At 36.5% G+C, this 23,026-nt stretch overlaps 4 protein-coding genes across 4 annotated transcripts in view; 2 read left to right on the top strand and 2 right to left on the bottom strand.

Annotated features, from left to right (window-relative positions):
- Window positions 1-23,026, bottom strand: part of LOC144079161 (peptidyl-prolyl cis-trans isomerase FKBP3-like) — a 139,843-nt gene that overhangs the window by 33,504 nt on the left and 83,313 nt on the right. The gene's annotated exons all lie outside the window — the stretch shown is intronic.
- On the top strand, window positions 1,732-4,895 carry lsm4 (LSM4 homolog, U6 small nuclear RNA and mRNA degradation associated). The gene is made up of 5 exons (XM_077606750.1): window positions 1,732-1,880; window positions 2,249-2,290; window positions 2,381-2,479; window positions 3,561-3,738; window positions 4,277-4,895. The coding sequence occupies exons 1-5, from the start codon at window positions 1,878-1,880 to the stop codon at window positions 4,378-4,380; spliced, it is 426 nt and encodes a 141-aa protein (XP_077462876.1). The 5' UTR covers window positions 1,732-1,877; the 3' UTR covers window positions 4,381-4,895.
- LOC144078570 (transcription factor JunD-like) lies at window positions 6,117-8,246 on the top strand. Its single transcript, XM_077606749.1, has one exon. It carries the CDS (start codon window positions 6,294-6,296, stop codon window positions 7,068-7,070), a length of 777 nt encoding a protein of 258 aa, XP_077462875.1. The 5' UTR covers window positions 6,117-6,293; the 3' UTR covers window positions 7,071-8,246.
- On the bottom strand, window positions 9,175-22,564 carry LOC144079160 (ras-related protein Rab-3A). The gene is made up of 5 exons (XM_077607741.1): window positions 22,475-22,564; window positions 15,666-15,890; window positions 15,121-15,239; window positions 11,372-11,496; window positions 9,175-11,256 (listed from the first exon to the last, which is right to left on the bottom strand). Exons 2-5 carry the CDS (start codon window positions 15,888-15,890, stop codon window positions 11,066-11,068), a joined length of 660 nt encoding a protein of 219 aa, XP_077463867.1. The 5' UTR covers window positions 22,475-22,564; the 3' UTR covers window positions 9,175-11,065.

Below are 23,026 nucleotides of genomic sequence, written 5' to 3'. Positions count from 1 at the left end.
TTGACAACATCCATATACAGTAGTACCTCCACCTATGTACAAAATATTCAAGTTCCAAAAAGCCTTGATTGGAAACCCAAGATACGAAGAAAATCCAAGCTACAATACGTCAAACGAAATCAAACGTCCCCCAAAACGTAAAATGCATTTTCTGTATCCAGTATTTTTCTCAACTGTGGTCATAGAGTTGGCGGTGAGTTCCTGATTTGTCTGCCTTCGATCCTCGTTGGTCACGGAGTTCCAACATGTTTTTTCTTGGGTTTTTCGGAGTGTGTGTAACAACATTTTAAGTTGTTAAGTTGTGTTTACATGAATCTAATATTGAAATGATTAGCTGAAACTCATCTTGTGTTCTAGAAGACAAAAATAGATAGGTGTTATGTAATATTAATTCATCTCCGTTTTACTTCTCCACATAAGGTACAGGGGTGCTGGAGTCTAGTCCAGCTAACTATGGGCAAAAGGTGGGGTACACGTTGAACTGGTTGCCAGCCATGCACACATATCTCAGGAGAATTTAACGTGGTCAATCAGCCAGCCTTGGATGGCTTTGGGATGTGGGTGGAAACCATAGCACCCAGAGAAATGCTGCATTGGGAGAAATACAAACTCCACACAAGAGGGCCGAGGCCTGGGATCGAACCCTTGAACATAGAATTCTGACATGCAATCCACTCAACCACTGTGCTGCTAATGAAACAAAACATAAAAATTGGTTCCGTCTTGTTATTTCCCTTGATAATTGCCTTGTGCTAAATTTTAAGTATTAACTGCTTCAAATGTGACTATTCCTTGTGTAAATGTCTATCCAGTATTTCTCTGACTAAATGTTAAAAAGGACATTGGTGATGATCAGACCTAATGAATAAAAGAGGTGATGAATGATCTGGAATGTGTGTGGAGATCTTTAGGCATGTTATAACTGTGTTTTGTCAGCCCATCACAGTATCTGAAGAGGTTTGGAAGAGCGATGCAGCTGGTCAGGAGTGTCTAATTTCTTGTGGCTACAGTTAGACAGGCATACACTGTTTGCAATTCTTTGCAATAGTTCAGTGAGGATGAAATTTGGCTTTGCCGCTTTTGGATAACTCAAAAGAATATATTAATTCATAGACGCCTTTCATCGATGGCTACATATGTCATAAAAGCATGATGTTTGTTTTATTTCAAAGGGCACCATTAAAAGTCAGAATCTGTCTCTGTGTCTGTCTTTATTTGACGACCAGGGAATTCATGGTCATCACATTTGTCCAAAGAGTTCATCCTGTACAGAGGATGATAGAGTATATGTAGACGTACTATATGCAACAAGACCCAGCATTCATGATGTACTCACTGTAAAGGATGTGCAATTGGTATTTTTTAAAGGGTTGTGTTAAAAACAGTATTGTGGCATTCATGATGTACTCACTGTAAAGGATGTGCAATTGGTATTTTTTAAAGGGTTGTGTTAAAAACAGTATTGTGGCATTCAGTCAGTGTGAGGTCATCCATTTCTGTGCCTGAGTGTTTAGACTACATTACAGTGATAAAATTTTGTTCAGCAATTATAAAACCATTCATAAAATACATTTAAAAACGTATTTATTGCTTTGGAAAACAATCTAGTAGCTTCATTTTATTTTAGTACACAGAAAATGGTGGTAGGGACCCTGGTTTTATGATTAATTAATTAATTCAACACCTACAAATCCATCCCTGGTGGCCTTGAGCACTTTTTCCTAGTCTTGTCTACTTGCAATATCTACTTTGACCTCTAAAAGGCAGCATCGTACATTGTAACCATAATCTGACTCCAAACACTTTCTGAGAAGAAGACGACGCGCCTGACCACCTTCTAAAAGTCTGATTCAAAACCTAAACGAGACTTTATCACCATGGTAAGATGTCTTTTTTTTCGAAAATGCAATGCAATGTTAAAGTCAACAATAATTTACAGGCTGGTTTGCACGTAAAGGAGCTAACTGCAGTGGTGGCATGGCAACAAAGAATAATTTAAGATCCCATTGGCTAACGCGTTAGCTTCGAAGTCATAATAGTATTGTGGACAAGGTGTTGCTAATGCAATATTGTTCTGTAGAGTAAATGTTAGTGTTCTACATCAACCAGCAAACTGAGCTTCTTGTACGACCAATTTTCTCGAAACGGTGTTGCGTGGATTTGAGCAAGTGATTTGTTATACTGAATGCCGCCGCGTGAGAATGTTATTAATAATGTTTACTTTGTCAAACATACCTTTTCTTTACAGCTTCCTTTATCTCTGCTGAAGACTGCTCAGAACCATCCAATGGTGAGGCTGCATTAGTCGGACAATAGTTGTGAAGACATCTGGCTCTAAACATCTTTGATTGAAGCATTTTGATTTTTTGATTGTGAACAGCTGGTGGAGCTGAAGAATGGCGAGACATACAACGGCCACCTGGTTAGCTGTGACAACTGGATGAACATAAACTTGCGAGAAGTCATTTGCACATCTCGGGTATAATCATGGCTTTCTTTTGCTTGTCTTCTGTCCTGGCTTTATTCATGTCCACCTATTATAAAATGAACTAAAAACAAATTAATTCGTCCCAACCCTCTGAAAAAAACACCCAAAACAGGATATTGGATTGGAAAAACATTTTTATTTGACTGATTCGCCATATATTAACAAAGTAACAAATAACTACTGGTTTAATATAACTAAAATGTGTTTAATATTATTAAAATTAGATGGATTTCACGGAGGGGAGAGAGGCGGACAGAGAGAGGGGGGAGACTTTTTGCACGGCAACGCGCTCGTAACATAGCATAAACAAATTTAAATGAGCTTGGATTAGGATGCACACACACTCAATAATTTTAATTTAACCTTACACTAAACTTAATTCTAATTTAGTTTTAAATTTTGATACCTTTCTTCTCCCGGCTGGGTTGGCTCTATTTGCCCCACCTCCACCCTGACTTTCAGATGCAACCTATCAATTGTTTGCTTTTGTATTCCCTTCAAAATATTCCCAAAGCGATTTACATAAATGTCCTCACAATAGGATAATGCATGACCACTTGCCAACGAGAAGTAGTATATGCGCCATTCGCACTGACTAATGGGAAAAAAACACTGAAATAATGCATACCTGTCAACCTCTGCCGATAACTGCCCTTATAAATGATTATGATTCCCCTTACAAACCCCCCAAAAACCTTACAAACACCGTACGAGTCGTACGGTGTTTGTAAGTTTTTTGGGGGGTTTGTAAGGGGAATCATAATCATTTATAAGGGCAGTTATCGGCAGAGGTTGACAAATATGAACAATGCAACGCTCCGCCCAGTGCTCGCAGAGACATTACACGAGGGAGTTGCGACCAGAGAGACATTACACGAGGGAGTTGCGGGGAGAGAGACAGTGCCCATGATGTTCTTATGAGCAGCCTCTCGCGTCCGCTGTCTGCTCGTATATCAAAATTTGTCTCGTATCTCAAGATAAATATTTGCTCAAAATTTTACTCGTATCTCAAATTGCTCGTATGTCGAGGTACCACTGTACATTGAATAATCAGTTCATTTGTCTTTCAAAGGACGGTGACAAGTTCTGGCGGATGCCGGAGTGCTACATCCGAGGAAGCACCATCAAGTATCTGCGCATCCCGGATGAGATCATTGACATGGTGAAGGAGGAGGTGGTGTCCAAGGGCCGAGGGAGGGGAGCCCAACAGAACAAACAGCAGGGCAAAGGAAGAGGTGGAGTGGGCCGAGGTGAGCTTGAATTATCCAAGATTCATGAGCGAGAAGACACATTATTTAGTCAGCGATCACAAAGGAATGGAATTGCCAGTGACAGGTTCCAGCCTTTCACCCTCAAAACAAACTACTGTGTGTTTTGGTGATTTTTACTCATTGTAGAAAGCGTGGATATGGATATAAAACTATTTTGACTTATTATTCATGCAACACCTAAACACAAATATAAGCAAAGCCAGGTTACATTGATGGATGTATTTATTGAGAATACTACAGAGTACTACAAAGCAAAAATATAGTCCAGAAATACAAGGATATTGCTAAATGAAAGAAAAAAACATGCTGTATTGTACCAAAGTAACTGCAGGTAAGTGATAGGAGGATGTTCTTGTTGCTGTAGTTATACTATATGAAGGATGGATAAAAAACAATAATTAAACAACAAAAATGTGTTTGTTTATGCAGAGTTTTTGGTTGCATTGTAATTTTATTGCTAAAATGTTAAGACCAGGTTTGCCTTGAACTGAACTGTTATTCTTTTTTCCACTGCTAGGTGTGTTTGGTGGTCGCGGCAGAGGGATGAGCGGTCCTGGGCGAGGTCAGCAGCAGACGGATAAGAAACCTGGCAAACCGCAGGGGATGAAGAACCAGCACTGACCTGTTGTCAGTCATCAGCACACAAATGAGCCACTTTGTCAGCACTCAACCAACCATCACTTGACGAGTCTGAAATTTGATGCCCATATTTTGTTGTTTTGCCTCCACTGCCATAATATTGTTTTATTTTTTTTAATTTAAACTTTTAAACATTCTCAGAATATTCCTCCCAACTGGCAGAAGCTTTGTTGACAAAATTGGCAGTATGTTTTCTTGTTTTTTTGTGTGCACATGACTGTTTTTGTCTTGTGGTGCACTGGAATGCGTTACTTAGTTTCTGGTGTTTTTCCGTTATTAGCTTGTCTTTTGGGAGGTTACAGCACAGAGCTGTAATCTAATTTCCCTTGAATATCCTTTTGTTTCACTCCCACACTTGAGTTGAACCATTTAGGAAAAATATTTTTGACACACATGAAAAAAAGTTATTGTTTAGTCCAGAATGTTTTTTTGTCCCCACAAAGGAATGTGGTAAATTGTGTCCACTAAAACATGGGAATAAAAACTTTTGTTCAAAGCGTTGCAGTAATTTAATCTATTTGATCCAATCGTCATGCAATACACCAACACTAAATGGGCAAAAGACTGGACAACTGCACATCTCTATTTGAAATATAATTCATGCTAAAATGAAGATACACCTTGTATGGTGTACGCTCGGATAGAAACGCCTGCATGTCTTTTCTATATTGTCAAGAGTGTCACTAAATCCCTCTATTCTCCATCCATTTGGAGTAGTAGTATATAACAGTGATAATGAGTGTTTCCCTGTTTTGCGTAATTCCATTTTCCCTATAAAAAGCTTATTTTCCTCTAGACCACCACAAAGATCATTTCCCTTGTAACACAATCCCATAAATGAGGTTCAATCAACAAAAATAGTGTGTCATTTAGATGAAGGGACTTCATTTCATTTCCATCCTTCCTCCTGCTGTCTTTCCCAGCCAATCACTGACTTCCTGTTCTGATGCTCCAACCTGCGTCATGCATCCTGTTGCCATGGTAACATATGCAAAACACACACTTCATCCTCCAGAATAGGCGTGAAGGCGACTTGCGGTTGCTGATGCAGGCAAGCTGGAGACGTCATCACCTCCCACAGGATAGAAGACTATTTTTATCAATGGGCACAAAATATACCAAGATGAAAAACATATGTAGAACTAATCGCTGCTTTCCTGCACAATATTTATTCATCCTTGACAAAAGCCTATTCTCCCTTGAGCTGAGAGAGAGTAGTTGTGGCACTTAAAGCAAACCTTTTAATGAAAATTACATTGATTTTTTTTGGTTGTATTTTTATTATCCATGGCTTTTAACTAAATTACTATTTAATACATTCATGCATTTTATTTGTAATTATCAATTATTTTATTCCTATCCCAAAAAACAATCAGGCAACACTAATACCACAATTGATTGTAAAATGGGGGCTATGAAATATTGTCCCTAGACCCACAATTGTCCCCTGGGCTACAAGTTTTAGATCCATGTCCAATCAGAATGTAAAAAAATAAAAATAAAAATAACACGGGCCCACAGTTGACATCCAACTACACCATCCACTGATCTGAACCCCCAAAAAGATCAAGGAAGACCCCCTGAATCCCCAGGCCCGACGTTTATATAACCGAGGCGAAAACTAAGCGAAGTGACACCTCCTCCTTGGACCAGATCTCTGACGACACCAGAACGGCGTGATAGGCTACCTCTGCGCATGCGCTGGGTGACGTAGCAGTAATTCGGCACATAGAAAGGCTGGAGGCGGAGCTACAGCGCCAGTAGCATTGCACTCACTGCCAGCAGCGCGAGTCAACATCCCTAAGAAGGTTCGCCCCGCGGCCGGTCTGTCAGGTTATGGCCAGGGCGCAGCCCTGAAGGTGCGTCGAATACAAGAGACTACATTCCAAAGAACCATGAAGAAGGAGATTAAATTGAGCCTGCCCGACCCTGACATGAAACAGCAAGTGGACTGCGTCTTGGGTTCCTCGGACTTGGGTTTGCTCAAACTGTCCTCACCAGACTTGGAGAAGCTCATCATCCAGTCTAGCGGGATGTCCAGCTCCACGCCGACCAGCAGCCACTTCCTTTACCCGAAACCCGTCACGGACGAGCAGGAGTTCGCCGAGGGTTTCGTCAAGGCGCTGGAGGACCTTCACAAGCAGAACCTGGGGACAACGGATTTGGGCGCCGGCATCGTCACCCCGGTTCCGACGCAGCTGGACCCGCCCGTGTATGCGAACCTCCACACGTACGGCAGCGGGGCTACGGGAACCACCGTCAACTACTCCACGGACACGGTCCCTTTCCCACCCCCGCCTCAACATTTCGGCTTGGAGCCGGAGCTCTCGAGCCGAGTGCAGCCGCCCAAGGAGGAGCCTCAGACGGTGCCGGACGTGCAGAGCTTCGGGGAGAGTCCGCCGCTGTCTCCCCTGGACATGGACTCGCAGGAGCGCATTAAGGCCGACCGGAAGAGGCTCCGGAACCGGATCGCCGCCTCCAAGTGTCGCAAACGCAAACTGGAGCGCATATCTCGGCTGGAGGACAAGGTGACCACCCTGAAGAGCCACAACACCGACTTGGCTTCTACGGCCAACGTCCTCAGAGAGCAGGTGGCCCAGCTCAAGGAGAAGGTCCTCACCCACGTTAGCAGTGGCTGCCAGCTGCTACCACAGGAGGTTCAGGTGCACTAGACCGGGTTTTTCCCCAGCACTAGCCACATATTTCCCATCTGGAAACCCCCACTGCTTGCCATCTAAAAAAAGGATGGCAAAATGCATATACATTCTTCTGGCATCGTGATAATTGTTCATAACAATGATGGTAAAATGGTAAATATCTCGTTATCTAATGGCTACCACTGACAGCGATAGACGTCCAATGCCTTTGAACTGTCCGGGTTCAAACCCTCCCAGTTTGGACGCAAGACAATCACCGTCAATGTCTCCTCTAGATAGTTGAACAATGTACATCTGGAATAATCATTCATTTTCCATGCCGTTTATTTTCACAGGGGTCGCGAGGGGTGCTGGAGCCTATCTATGTACACCCTGAATTGGTGGCCAGCCAACCGCAGGGCACGAGGAGACAGACAACCATTCACGCTCACACTCATACATGTGGGAAATTTAGAGTGCTCAACCAGCATGTTTTGGGGGACGAAACCGGTGTACCCGGGGGAAAACCCACACAAGCCTGGGGAGAACATGCAAACGCCATACAGGAAAGCTGCAAACTACCTTGGATTTGACACTGTGTGTTGTATCACGAGGCAGCTATTATAAAAAATATATCAAAAAAGCACTTCAATATCAAACATTTTGGGACTGACATAAAAAAGCAGATTTTTGTGTGTTCTTTTCAAATTTGAGTACTCAACATGCTGGCTGTAAAGACCATATGTCCATTCACATTTACAGTATTTATTACAATGGGTCTTTGGTAAAAACAATTTTGGGGATGCTGAGATACTACTTCTTATTTAATCATTTTACCATATATTTATGGCCTGGAAGTGTTTTGAATTCATATATTTAATGTAATTATTTTAGGGGTAAGGTCAGTGACCTAAAAAATAAATCAAAGGACCCTCTGAATCAGATTAAGTATGATGCAATGCAGTTTCGCATCTACACAAATAAATATGTATTTGATCATATTGTCGAGTTACACATGTTGAAATGTGTTTGTGTGCATGTTTTTGACAAACTTGAATGTAGCCAGAACTCAGTGTCACTATGTGCATTCATTTGTTGTTGTATGACTTGTCATGCGGTCTTCAAATGTTCTATTTTCCAGTTCTGACTGGATATCCCAGAGCATAATTAACATTGTATAACGTGAAATAAATTGTGCTCTCTTAAAGACTCTTTATGTTCATTTTGTAAACATGTTAATTGTTTGCTTAAGGATGGGTAGGCCCTTTAGATCATTCTTTTTTAATGAAGAGGAATTTAATGTGGAATGTTCAGTATTATATATAGTATGCACAAAATAACACTGAATGTTGTTTCAGTGGGGCATAATTTTGATATAGCAATAAGTATTTTATAATATTTTAATGTAGGAATTTGTGTTTTTTTAAGACTTAGGATATACATTTATATATATTAATTTAATCCATTATATTTTAAAAATAAACTTTCAAAAAATATATGTGATCTAGTGTTTAGTTTATATTTGAACCAACTGTTATACTGTTTTTAGTCACTTTTTGCCTAATTTAGATAAATCTGGAAATAAGCTGTGTTTATTATTAAATTGTCAAAAGCTTTATTTATCCCTGGCGTCACAACATCATGCAGCTTTTTGCTCCCATCTGCTGGATGCCTCAGCAACTATAAACTAGAATACTCCAGATTATAGAGCAGTTATTAGGACATTTTGTAATTAAAGATATTCACCCATTTTCTACCATCAGCTTTCAAATTAGGCTGCATGATTATTTTGTAATGGTAGCTGCAGATATGGATATTTTTGGTTAAATTTTCTTAACCCTTGGCTAGAAAATAATTAAATTATTTCCTAAGGTGTTTCACACAGAAACCACAATATTTTGATTTAACTAAAATGCACTAAAATAATCCTCACAAGAGTCTCACATGAAAATTATTCTGCTTCATGTTCTTAAGAAGAAACGACAGGTTTTCTAGTTCAAATGGAAATGAAGTTACTTATAAACTATTGAATTTACTGTGTATTCAAATACATTTTTCATATGCCCTCAATATAAAACTTAATACTATGGACAGGCCATAGTGTCAATTTATTTAAACTTCAGAATTCCCCCAAAACAAATCCAGTTAGTAGTACTTTTATTGTTTTATCACAAATTACAGATAAAAACACCCACAGCATAATCTTTAATCTTACTGGCCCAAACTGAATAAGGGGCTGGGTTGAAGAGGCAGTGAGTCATGACCAATCGCAAGTCTCCATCTAAACCCCTGCCGAGCTTGATGGAAATTCAATTTTTGTAGGTTCTCTATTGCTTTTAACAGAGTTTAACATTTGTTCACAAGTAGGCCAGGTGATAAGAACACAGACAGATCTCAACATGGCTCTTGTTAACATCAGTTTTTTCTTCCCAATTTCTTTTCTTTCTTTTTTTTTGCAAGCCTGAGTCAATACAATAAAGACAACATATAAGGTACAATTGTTACACGGGTGGTTCATATAGCGAGGAAGACATAAGATAAGGGATTGTTTTAACATCTGGGAAAGAAACAGTCACCACCATAAATAGTCTCCTGGGTTTCTCTTATCAGCATCAAAAATAATCAGTCCCTCTAATTGAAATAATGCGACTTGACATGTTGACAAAAGAAAAATAAATTGTCCCTTGAAACAGAAAGGCTGGAATAATGTCTGCTTTGCTACATTATAAAGTCTCAAAGTTGGTGCAAGTTTTGCCCCAGACCGAACAAAAGGATACATTTCAAATGTTTAAACAAGTGTAATCGGTTGATTGCAGTCGGATTCTGCTTGAACTTCAAAAAGATGCAATATGTTAGATTTTTTTTAAAAGATGAAATGACCCAAAAAGTGTGCAGTCAATCGACATTACACATATTGATCAACCTACAACACTGTTAGTTTCATTTCACTAAATCCTGAATTACAGTGCATGTGGATGTTATATGAACCGCCTTTCTAAGCATCTAAAAATAAGGTAAAAATATATCTGCATTTAAAGAGGTAAGTTTGTTTTGAATGAGATATCATTGTCAGTACTCTATGTTACCATTCTGTGACAGTATGAGGCAATGAACAAAATTCTTTAAAACAATCATCACATTGATTGTGTAAAATTGATTTTTTTTTTTTTAGCTTTGGTATATTCTCTAAAGACAATGGCTCTAAATCTTAGCTTTTTTAAATTTCAAAAGTTCAAATTTCTCCTTGGGAGGGTCAATTTTGTGACTTTGCCAAATCTCCGCAAACGAATATGAGACTGAATAACAGGGACAGTAAGTAGTCAAGGGTACACAAACCACCCCAAAAAACTTGACAACAAAGACCTCATAGATACTGTATATATAATATTGTCATCATGGGATATTAAGTCTTTTCAAATTTACTTTTTAGAAATGCATACCTGTAGTGTATGTATCATATATTGCACAATATTCATATACATCTGAAATAAACACATAAATAAACTTCTATTCTGTCTTAACTCCCTTTTCTCTATTATTTTCATCCACCCAGTGTTTGATGCAGGAAAATATGAATAAGTAAAACCAGAATACAAAAAAAAGTGCCATAAACGTAAAAAAAAAAAGCAAGACACATGATATTTTGTACTGTGTAGTCAGATGGATCCTTCCTACTTCAAATATAACTCCACTGTTGACTTCTTTTCACCTTTTTTAAATGGCACTCAGAGTGGATGAAAGCCTTCAAATCCTTTTAAACACACATAAAAACAACAAAAGAAGACCAAAGAACCCGAGGTTGTAAACAGTCTGAAACATTGTGAAAATAAATTTAAAAAATGTATGATTGTGAGACCAAGTCACAAATCATATGCTCAGAGAATTTCAGACCCTTTTACAAGCTGGTCCTCTGGACAGTCACCCAGTGGCCTCAGTAGGAAGAAGTAAGGTAGAAAGTGGGTGAAAAGGGGGCTGGGCAATAGACTCGATTGGAGCATAAAGGAGAAGAAGAAGGCGGTAGATAGGCATCTCTAACATGCACAGTCCTGGTGTGGTGGAGCAGGCTGCTCTGTCAGCTGAGGTCCCGGTTTGGCCCCAGTGACGGCAGGATCGCCGGCATCCAGGCTCTCTGACATCTTTTCACATATAATGTCGACCAAGCGCTCAAAGGTCTGCTTTACGTTGATGTTGTCTTTGGCGCTGGCCTCGAAAAACTCGAAGCCTAGAATGAAATGTTGAATTCTAGCTAAATAACAAATCCCTAGTTTGGCATTTGAACACCATCCGAACGGGCTGAATATACTGTAGAAAGATGTATAGTTAAGGTGTGTACTCACCGAGATGTTCAGACAGCTGTCGGGCTCTGTCCCTACTCACAATGCGCTCATCGTCCATGTCACACTTATTTCCAACCAGCAGCACCTGCGCATTGTCCCATGAGTATGTCTTGATCTGAGTAGACCTGGAGGCAAAGAAACTTGGGATGAAGAAACTCTGACATACTAAGGAGCGGGATTTTAAAACATGTACCGTATTTTTCGGACTATGAGTATACTATAAGAGGAAATATATGTAAACCCTGGAGTATATATATATTTTTAAAAACAAGAATAAAGATACATTAAAGTAACAGTTTCCAGATAACTACGGCCTAAAATATAAATATAAATTTCAAGAAAAAAAAAATATATATATGTATGTATGTATATATGTATATATGTATGTGCGTGCGCATGCGTGTATGCGTATGTATGTATGTATGTATGTATGTATGTATGTATGTATGTATGTATGTATGTATGTATGTATGTATGTATGTATGTATGTATGTATGTATGTATGTATGTATGTATGTATGTATGTATGTATGTATGTATGTATGTATGTATGTATGTATGTATGTATGTATGTATGTATGTATGTATGTATGTATGTATGTATGTATGTATGTATGTATGTATGTATGTATGTATGTATGTATGTATGTATGTATGTATGTATGTATGTATGTATGTATGTATGTATGTATGTATGTATGTATGTATGTATGTATGTATGTATGTATGTATGTATGTATGTATGTATGTATGTATGTATGTATGTATGTATGTATGTATGTATGTATGTATGTATGTATGTATGTATGTATGTATGTATGTATGTATGTATGTATGTATGTATGTATGTATGTATGTATGTATGTATGTATGTATGTATGTATGTATGTATGTATGTATGTATGTATGTATGTATGTATGTATGTATGTATGTATGTATGTATGTATGTATGTATGTATGTATGTATGTATGTATGTATGTATGTATGTATGTATGTATGTATGTATGTATGTATGTATGTATGTATGTATGTATGTATGTATGTATGTATGTATGTATGTATGTATGTATGTATGTATGTATGTATGTATGTATGTATGTATGTATGTATGTATGTATGTATGTATGTATGTATGTATGTATGTATGTATGTATGTATGTATGTATGTATGTATGTATGTATGTATGTATGTATGTATGTATGTATGTATGTATGTATGTATGTATGTATGTATGTATGTATGTATGTATGTATGTATGTATGTATGTATGTATGTATGTATGTATGTATGTATGTATGTATGTATGTATGTATGTATGTATGTATGTATGTATGTATGTATGTATGTATGTATGTATGTATGTATGTATGTATGTATGTATGTATGTATGTATGTATGTATGTATGTATGTATGTATGTATGTATGTATGTATGTATGTATGTATGTATGTATGTATGTATGTATGTATGTATGTATGTATGTATGTATGTATGTATGTATGTATGTATGTATGTATGTATGTATGTATGTATGTATGTATGTATGTATGTATGTATGTATGTATGTATGTATGTATGTATGTATGTATGTATGTATGTATGTATGTATGTATGTATGTATGTATGTATGTATGTATGTATGTATGTATGTATGTATGTATGTATGTATGTATGTATGTATGTATGTATGTATGTATGTATGTATGTATGTATGTATGTATGTATGTATGTATGTATGTATGTATGTATGTATGTATGTATGTATGTATGTATGTATGTATGTATGTATGTATGTATGTATGTATGTATGTATGTATGTATGTATGTATGTATGTATGTATGTATGTATGTATGTATGTATGTATGTATGTATGTATGTATGTATGTATGTATGTATGTATGTATGTATGTATGTATGTATGTATGTATGTATGTATGTATGTATGTATGTATGTATGTATGTATGTATGTATGTATGTATGTATGTATGTATGTATGTATGTATGTATGTATGTATGTATGTATGTATGTATGTATGTATGTATGTATGTATGTATGTATGTATGTATGTATGTATGTATGTATGTATGTATGTATGTATGTATGTATGTATGTATGTATGTATGTATGTATGTATGTATGTATGTATGTATGTATGTATGTATGTATGTATGTATGTATGTATGTATGTATGTATGTATGTATGTATGTATGTATGTATGTATGTATGTATGTATGTATGTATGTATGTATGTATGTATGTATGTATGTATGTATGTATGTATGTATGTATGTATGTATGTATGTATGTATGTATGTATGTATGTATGTATGTATGTATGTATGTATGTATGTATGTATGTATGTATGTATGTATGTATGTATGTATGTATGTATGTATGTATGTATGTATGTATGTATGTATGTATGTATGTATGTATGTATGTATGTATGTATGTATGTATGTATGTATGTATGTATGTATGTATGTATGTATGTATGTATGTATGTATGTATGTATGTATGTATGTATGTATGTATGTATGTATGTATGTATGTATGTATGTATGTATGTATGTATGTATGTATGTATGTATGTATGTATGTATGTATGTATGTATGTATGTATGTATGTATGTATGTATGTATGTATGTATGTATGTATGTATGTATGTATGTATGTATGTATGTATGTATGTATGTATGTATGTATGTATGTATGTATGTATGTATGTATGTATGTATGTATGTATGTATGTATGTATGTATGTATGTATGTATGTATGTATGTATGTATGTATGTATGTATGTATGTATGTATGTATGTATGTATGTATGTATGTATGTATGTATGTATGTATGTATGTATGTATGTATGTATGTATGTATGTATGTATGTATGTATGTATGTATGTATGTATGTATGTATGTATGTATGTATGTATGTATGTATGTATGTATGTATGTATGTATGTATGTATGTATGTATGTATGTATGTATGTATGTATGTATGTATGTATGTATGTATGTATGTATGTATGTATGTATGTATGTATGTATGTATGTATGTATGTATGTATGTATGTATGTATGTATGTATGTATGTATGTATGTATGTATGTATGTATGTATGTATGTATGTATGTATGTATGTATGTATGTATGTATGTATGTATGTATGTATGTATGTATGTATGTATGTATGTATGTATGTATGTATGTATGTATGTATATATATATAAACATATATATAAATATATAAATATAAATATATTATGTTAACTAAGGGCGGCCAGGTGGCGCGAGTGGTTAGCACGTCGTCCTCACAGCTCTGGGATCCTGGGTTCAAATCCAGGTCATGTCCATCTGTGTGGAGTTTGCATGTTCTCCCTGGGCCTGCGTGGGTTTCCACCAGGTACTCCAGTTTCCTCCCACATTCCAAAAACATGCATAGTAGTCTGATTGGACACTCTAAATAACCCCTAAGTATGGGTGTGAGTGTGCTTGGTTGTCCGTCACCTACGATAGGCTCCAGCACCTCCTAATGAGGATAAAGCGATATATATATATATATATATATATATATATATATATATATATATATATATATATATATATATATATATATATATATATATATATATATATATATATATATATATATATATATATATATATATATATATATGAAAAATAGTTAGGGGTAGGTTGTAGTATTTCTTTTTCTATTGCCTTTCTCACTTACCAGTCCTGGACAGCATTGAAGGACTCCTCGTTGGTGATGTCATACATAAGAATGAAGCCCATGGCACCTCGGTAGTAAGCGGTAGTGATGGTGCGGTAACGCTCCTGACCTGCTGTGTCCTTGAAATCAGACAAATTGTTGACGTTATGATAAAAGAAATCAAAAGCTTTCACAGATAAAGTCTGTCAATAAAACACTAACAAGAAACATTGATCGCTGTCAAATACATATAACTATATATTATTGGGTACACGAACTACAACTTTTGGCGACATTAGGCCAGTGGGACAAAAATAATTGATACATGAATATTGAAATCGAAGGAAAGTAACATTTAACATGTAGAAGTAATAGTTAATAACTTTAATGTCTGTTATTATGACTATTACTTCTACATGTTAAATGTTACCTCTGTCAGGTTAATAACAAGTGGGTCCTTTTGGAGTTCTTATATGGGAATGAACACACACACAACATTAAAAAATTAGGAGTTAAAATCGATTTTAAATGCAGGGTTTTTTTTCTATAATAAATAACAGACTAACCCATATCTGTAGCTTGATCCGCTTATCATTCCTGTAAATGGTCTTCACCTTGAAGTCAATGCCAACCGTACTGACAAAGGCGGGTGTGTAGGAGTCATCAGCATAACGGAACAAGAAGGAGGTTTTGCCCACACTACTGTTGCCAATTATGAGGATCTTAAACATATAGTCAAAGTTCTGGTCTGATGAGTCCTTCTGTCCGTAGTTTGCTGTGGCCGATGCCATCTGTGGAAAAAGATGGAGGAAAGGAAAGTCAATTTCTTTAACCTTTGGCTGCAATTGATAAAAAAGATATAGAGCACAAAAGACTCATGGCTTAACGGTTTGAGCTACTGGGAAAGAGGTTGCAGTGGATGATCAATTTGACTTCATAACAAATAACCTAACTTAATACTTAGTAACCTAACTAATGACAAAAAAGTGGAACTGTTAAATTTAGGGTTTTAAGCAAAGGCTTCAAAATCCTTAGACCAGGGGTGTCCAAACTATTCCACAAAGGGCCGCAGTGGGTGCGGGTTTTCATTCCAACCCATCAAGATGACACCTTTTCACCAATCGGGTGTCCTACAAGTGCAATCAGTGGATTGCAGTCAGGTGCTTCTTGTTTTCTTCAGAAATCTCATTGGTCAAAATGTCTGTGCTGGATCGGTTGGAACAAAAACCTGCACCCACAGCGGCCCTCGAGGACCGGTTTGGCCATCTCTGCCTTAGACCAAGGGTGTCAGACTCGGGTTGGTTCGCGGGCCGCTTTAACGTCAACTTGATTTCACGTGGGCCGGACCATTTTAGATATAATATTTAGAATTTTTTTTAAATAAATGGATTTAAAAAACTGGATTAAAATCCCTGAATATTCAGTTTTTTTTTATAGATCTAAAACAATGTTTATTTTAGCTTTTTTTTATATATTATTATATTTTACAAATTTATTTTTGAACTAAAAACACAGAAAAAAATGATTAAAAAATTACAATTATTGATTTAAAAGGGGGAAAATCAGAAAATTTAATATACATCTATACTCTTCATTTTAATTTGATCCTAAAACAGAAAGTTGGCAGTTGATTTACTTTCCCGGGCCACACAAAATGATGCGACGGGCCAGATTTGGCCCCCGGGCCGCCACTTTGACACAAGTGCCTTAGACCCTCGTTACAAGGGATGGTAAATAAGAACTATGTCATTGTGCCCTCCATAAGTAATAGAGACGATAAAGAAGCTTGTTAAATTAAACGGGAAAATTTGTTTCATAAAAGCACTCATGCTTTGATAAGATCATGTTGAAATGCGGTTATGTAACAGTACCTGAGTACAATAGAATGTCTCGACCGAGGCCTGTTAGACACAGTCAAACAAATCCCACAGTGAATAAGCCAAAACATTCAAAAAGAGTAAGAAAAAATAAAAATAAATCCATCGATTCATACTCTATGGTACTTATCCTATTGCAATTTGGCTAGTTTTAACAATGTTACATCAACAACTATTAAAAAAAAAGATTGCCTACTCCTAAATGAAGTCATCGTTAAAAATCAACCTCATAATGTCCCTTAAACAGTATAAACTAAGCTGAACTATCTTTCAATGCATGATACTGAGCACAAGGACACAGCAAATAGAAAGTGAGAAAAATTGGAGACCTTGAGAGTATGTTGACGTTTCTGCCCATACTCAGACTTCCTCAGAGTCCCAATGGCCTGATCTATGTTTAGAGTGTTATCTTGACTTGCTGCAGTGCAACACTAGAATGCTGAGAGCCCCAAGCATGGGGCAAAACAACTGCATACTCCTATCAGCTTACATGAAAGAACACAGTGATGCAGGATAAATAATGAAGAAGCACGAACCCAAAAGTTAAGGTGTGTGACTGTAATTGAGAACTGTGCTTTTGTTTTGGCCAAACTACAGACAAGTCTTTATAACCAATTGCTGTATATGCATGTTGTTTTTTACTTTCTGGCATTCTTACATACAGTATTATCTTTTTTCTCTCTACATTTAGCTGATGCACATGCAAATAAACAACGTCAGAAGCAACAATACAGAGGCAAAGAAACATTTCAAGTCAATATCTTTTGGGGTTCATGCCAAGAGGTGTCCAAAAAGTGGTCAAAATGGCAATCATGACAGCAAAGGTTCAGTGTGCAGTTCATCTTTTGTTTTATATATATATATATATATATATTTCTCTCACAATTTACCTTTTCCTCTTCATATTTTAGCAGTTAAATAAACTGCTTCTGACACGGTGAATAACAGAATCTTCCGTGAGTAAAGTTTGGATCATATTCCAAAATCATGCATGCTCAGTTAATTGATCACCTCAATTGCCCATAGGTGTGAATGTGACTGTGAATGGTTCTTTTCCCAAGTTAATTACAAATCTAACTTTTGGCAAGTTCGCACGCTTTCATTGTTTTATTAAAACCCGTAAGTAAGTGATCACTTGTGACCTCGTATACGTAAGTGTCCCGCCATTGGCTGGCCACCAATTCACAGTCCGACTTTTTCTTTCCATAGTTAGATCTGAACCAATACATCTTAAGAAATAAACTATGCCACAGTTGAGATTTTTGTCCGTTTAGTAACTCAGTCTTGAAACAAAAATTCTGCCCAGGAAATGACATCACAAGGTGCTCCCTAAAATCTGTCGACTAAAGAAGATTCATCAGCAATGAGCAGGATTGTACTACACTTAAGTGCTGCCGCCACATAGTCAGGGTCATTTAATTAATTATATTGGATTCCTTTCTGCAGACTGCCAGTTTTAGCACAGCTGGGATCGACCACACAGTTTCCTGTTGGAAAAACCAAGAAACAGCTGAGAATCCTGACAGTGACATCTGGAGTGAACGCAAAGAAAACAACTGAAGTGCCTAAATGTTTTTAGACGCTACTTTACAGCTTCACACTCATGTGAACAACCATCTATTTTCTATAGCCTTGTCCTTCTAAGACCCACGAGACCTGGGCCAAACTGGTCTGCATTAACATTGTCCTACAGCACAGGTGTCAAAGTGGCGGCCCGGGGGCCAAATCTGGCCCGCCGCATCATTTTATGTGGCCCAAGAAAGTATATCATGAATGCCGGCTTTCTGTTTTAGGATCAAATTCCAATGACTATAGGTGTATATTATATTTCCTAATTTTCCCCTTTTTATATCAATAATTTCAATGTTGTAATCATTTTTTTTTGTTTTTAGTTCAAATAGCATTTTGTAAAATCTAAAAAATAAATATATAATATTTTCTGTTTTCCATTTTAATATTGAACATGATAAAAAAAGATTTGGTTTCCTTTTGAAATGAAAAACGATTAAAAGATGTTTTCCCTTACTAAGAAAAAAAAGCGCAAATAAACATATATATATTATATATATAATATATATAATATATATATAATATATATATATATATAATATATATAATATATATATTATATATATATATATATATATATATATATATATATAATATATATATATATATATATATATATGGGAACCGCTGGTGAGAGACCACCCAAGTCCTGAACATACCAATGGGAGCATCACACTGTGGCGCCGACACTATCTCTAGCGCCTTTTTAATCATAATTTTTCTTCATTATACTATTCTGCATGCTTACTCTAATTGATACTCATTGATTAGCAACAGTGAAAAAATATTCTTAAAAGAATTCAGAGACTTTTTTGTATTTTCAAAGTGGTGAAATGATTAATAAATGCACACATTCATGTATTTCTACTTTTAAATTCTGAGTATGGCTCTCAAGGAATAATGTTTGAAAATATGAATTGTTTATGGCTCTCTTCCTCAAAAAGGTTCCCGACCCCTGTCCTACAGTATGCAACCATCTCAATGAAAATTCAAACGTGCCTCATCACGTGACCACCGGTGATGTAACTCTGAACATCACAATATTCCTTATAATTCAGCGGCTGTCCTCACAGGTTGTGGAAGATAGCATTTCCCCCATTCCCTCCAATCACGCGCCTCCTTTTCTAGGAAGTGTGCGGATACAGATGAGAGGAGGAGGAAGTTATAAATAGCACTGCTTCATCTTTTTTTTCCTTTTCTGCACAGCAAACAGAAAAGTGGGGCAGCTCAGATAAAAAAAAAGTGGTGCAGGTTTGTTGGAAGGAATTTTGGATGCAAAGACGAATCCAAATACAGTGCTAAAATACCACTCTCATGTTCATATTTTTCCCAATATGATGCTAAATCGTGATGTCATTCATCAAATGGTTATCGTAAAATCTCAATGTTGTTGTTGTTCATTTATTCATTCATCTTCCATCTGGCCACCAATTCAGGGTATCCCCTGCCTGGTGCACAAAGTTAGCTGGGATAGGCTCCAGCACCCCCTGTGACCCTTGTGAGGATAAGCCGTTCAGAAAATGAATGAATGAATGAATGAGATGTCTCAACCATTCCACAGCTTAGTGGCGATCTCCTATACTGTAAAGTGAAAAGATTTACCTGGAAAACAATAAATGACGATTAATTGGCCTGAGCAAACTATTATATAATTTGAAAATCTGTAACGGAAACGGAAGGACTGAAACGTAAAGACAGAGGCGTGGAACTCAACATTGCGGTAAAAGAAACAAGTCACAAGCACAATTGCATTTATTTTTCATTGTTGCACAAGAAATTTGCTGCATTTCTGATTTCAAGTAGGAGGGCGAGATTAAATTGGCTGTACTAATTTTAGAGAAAACGGGGAGTGAAAGCCACTTTTAAAGCATCCCAAAGCTTGGGAAACCTAAAAAAACGCATATATGTAACGGCCCTACCAATATTTAGACTAAATGGGTTTCTGTGCTACAAGTTAGGGAGAACCAACTGACACGTCAAAAATCAGGAAATGCAGCTTTCTCATAGTGCGCCGCCAGCCATATTAGTTGGATAAAGAGTGAATGATTGTTTGCATGCAAAGGTACAGCAGTGTGGATAGATTGATTGGACAGTGCCGGTTGATGGCAACGTGCCTCTGTTTGTTTGATTTTGCGATAGCCAAGTGCATACCTGTCAACCTCTGCCGATAACTGCCCTTATAAATGATTATGATTCCCCTTACAACCCCCCCCAAAAAACCTTACAAACACCGTACGAGTCGTACGGTGTTTGTAAGGTTTTTTGGGGGGTTTGTAAGGGGAATCATAATCATTTATAAGGGCAGTTATCGGCAGAGGTTGACAGGTATGCAAGTGACAAGCTGGCTGTGAATGAGCATAGCAATATATACATAGTCAAAGTGGGCTGAAAAGTTCAATTTTTCTTGTTTTTATTTTAAAAAACGAGTTTACTAGATTAGTCAAAATTACGTCGGTCATCGTAAATCATCTCAGTAACGGTAAACTTTTGGTATAGCTTCTTTCTCTACTTTGGAGTTTCCAATTAGAGCACCAAGCATGTAAAACATACAAACTTGACAGAAGTCAAATCCTACAATTGAACCCATGATCTTTGAACTGTGGCGAGAATAAGATAACCAGCTTTTGGGCATGTCATCTACATATATATTATTTAAAACAAATGTAACATTTTGATTAGACAATTACTTTTGAAATAGCAAACTGCCTATCTCTATGTGTATGTATGTATATAGCAGCGTTAGACCACCACTTTCCAATATGTAGCCTTAAAAATCTAAATGTAGTTTTATGAAGCTTTAGATGAATCACTGTCTAACAGCCACACTGAAAAGAAGCACTTAATTTGATCATGTACGTCAGTCGTACGTCACTAAAATGGAGAAACCTGATGCAATTTCCCCCCTCTCCTCATCAGAATGACGAACATTGATGACTGATTTTAAAATTAGGTCCAACAATGCATATATATATATATATATATATATATATATATATATATATATATATATATATATATATATATATATATATATATATATATACACACTATATATACATAACTATTTTCCTTGAAAATGTCCAATACAAAAATGTTATTTTAACTCTAAAGTAATGTTAATGTAATATGCATTGTTTTTCCTGTTAGTGACTGTGAATGACCGGTGACCAATCAGTGTGTGAGCTGGTATAGGCTACTGATACCCTGACCTTAATGAGGACTGGTCCTATAGAATATGGATGGATGGCAACCTGATACCTCATATCAGGTCAATCATGTAAAATAAAATGTTGATGTTACCTGTGCCTGTTCCATAACGCATTTATTACGTAAAAAAATGTAGCTTTATCAAAATATACTCTGGCTTGATCTGATTGGTTCAGATCCACAAGACAAATATTTCAACCTATCACAGAGAAAACAAACGCCTCTCGTGGCTCATCTTAAATAGCACCAAATTAACAATTGATATTGCAACACGGCACGTCACGCCATATTTTGAAATCATTCAATAGCAAAAGAGGAGCTTCATCTACACGCGCTAGTAATTACAAAAGTAGAATGTGGCTCAATTAAGTCATCCTTTCAGATCAATTAGAATCCATTATCTCGATTGGTAGCATCCGACAATGGATGCCCTGCATCACTCCAAACACAACCCACTACACTTGCCCCCAACGTCGATCCAAAGCTCGAACAAAGCATGCATTGAACGAATAATAACGCCCAATTTTTGAGTTTCGCCTTTAATACAAAATGTCGAAATATACAAGCATCTTTTTTGACACCAATTAGACATATATGTTATATAGATTTCAATGCATTTTATACAAAACTGTGAATCATAACAAGTTGTATAGGCATGGGTTATTTTTTTTAAAGCGGTACAATTATATACTTTTACCATTCTAGACAAAAATGAACCCCACCTTGTTGTATTTCTGTCCGGCTGCTGTCCACCTCCACCGCGTCCTGCAACCGCAGAGACAGCACAATTGCACAAGTTGGAAAGCGGGGAGTTTCACATTCCGTTTGGACTTTCAAAATAAACGTGTAGACATTGACGTCGGAATTTGTTTAGCGAATCCCCACGAATTTATAATATATATTTTAAGTATTTCTACCAGGGAAAAATGTATCATTCTAAGTCAAATTAATTGCACCGGTGGAAAAGTGGATAGGGTGATGCTCTCATAGTTCTGAAATCGATGGTTCAATACCAAGGGGTTTCCGGTCTTACTGTATGGAGGTTGCATGCATGGAAAATGAATGAATTAATAATTGGCAGCACCACTATGGTTCCAGCATGAGTAAATTAAGAAAAAACATTACGTTAATGCAGTATTGTGTTTTAAACCGTTTCTCTTTTTTATATGCACATGTTACATTGTTTACACAAAAGTTCAATAAATAAATAAATAGGATTAGTATTTTTTTCATTTATTGATTTTCATGCTCGCTCATTTGGTTGAGTGAATGTT

The sequence above is a fragment of the Stigmatopora argus genome, chromosome 8 (assembly GCF_051989625.1).
Source record: "Stigmatopora argus isolate UIUO_Sarg chromosome 8, RoL_Sarg_1.0, whole genome shotgun sequence".
NCBI lineage: Eukaryota > Metazoa > Chordata > Actinopteri > Syngnathiformes > Syngnathidae > Stigmatopora > Stigmatopora argus.
This window is presented reverse-complemented; position numbering and strand designations above follow the sequence as displayed.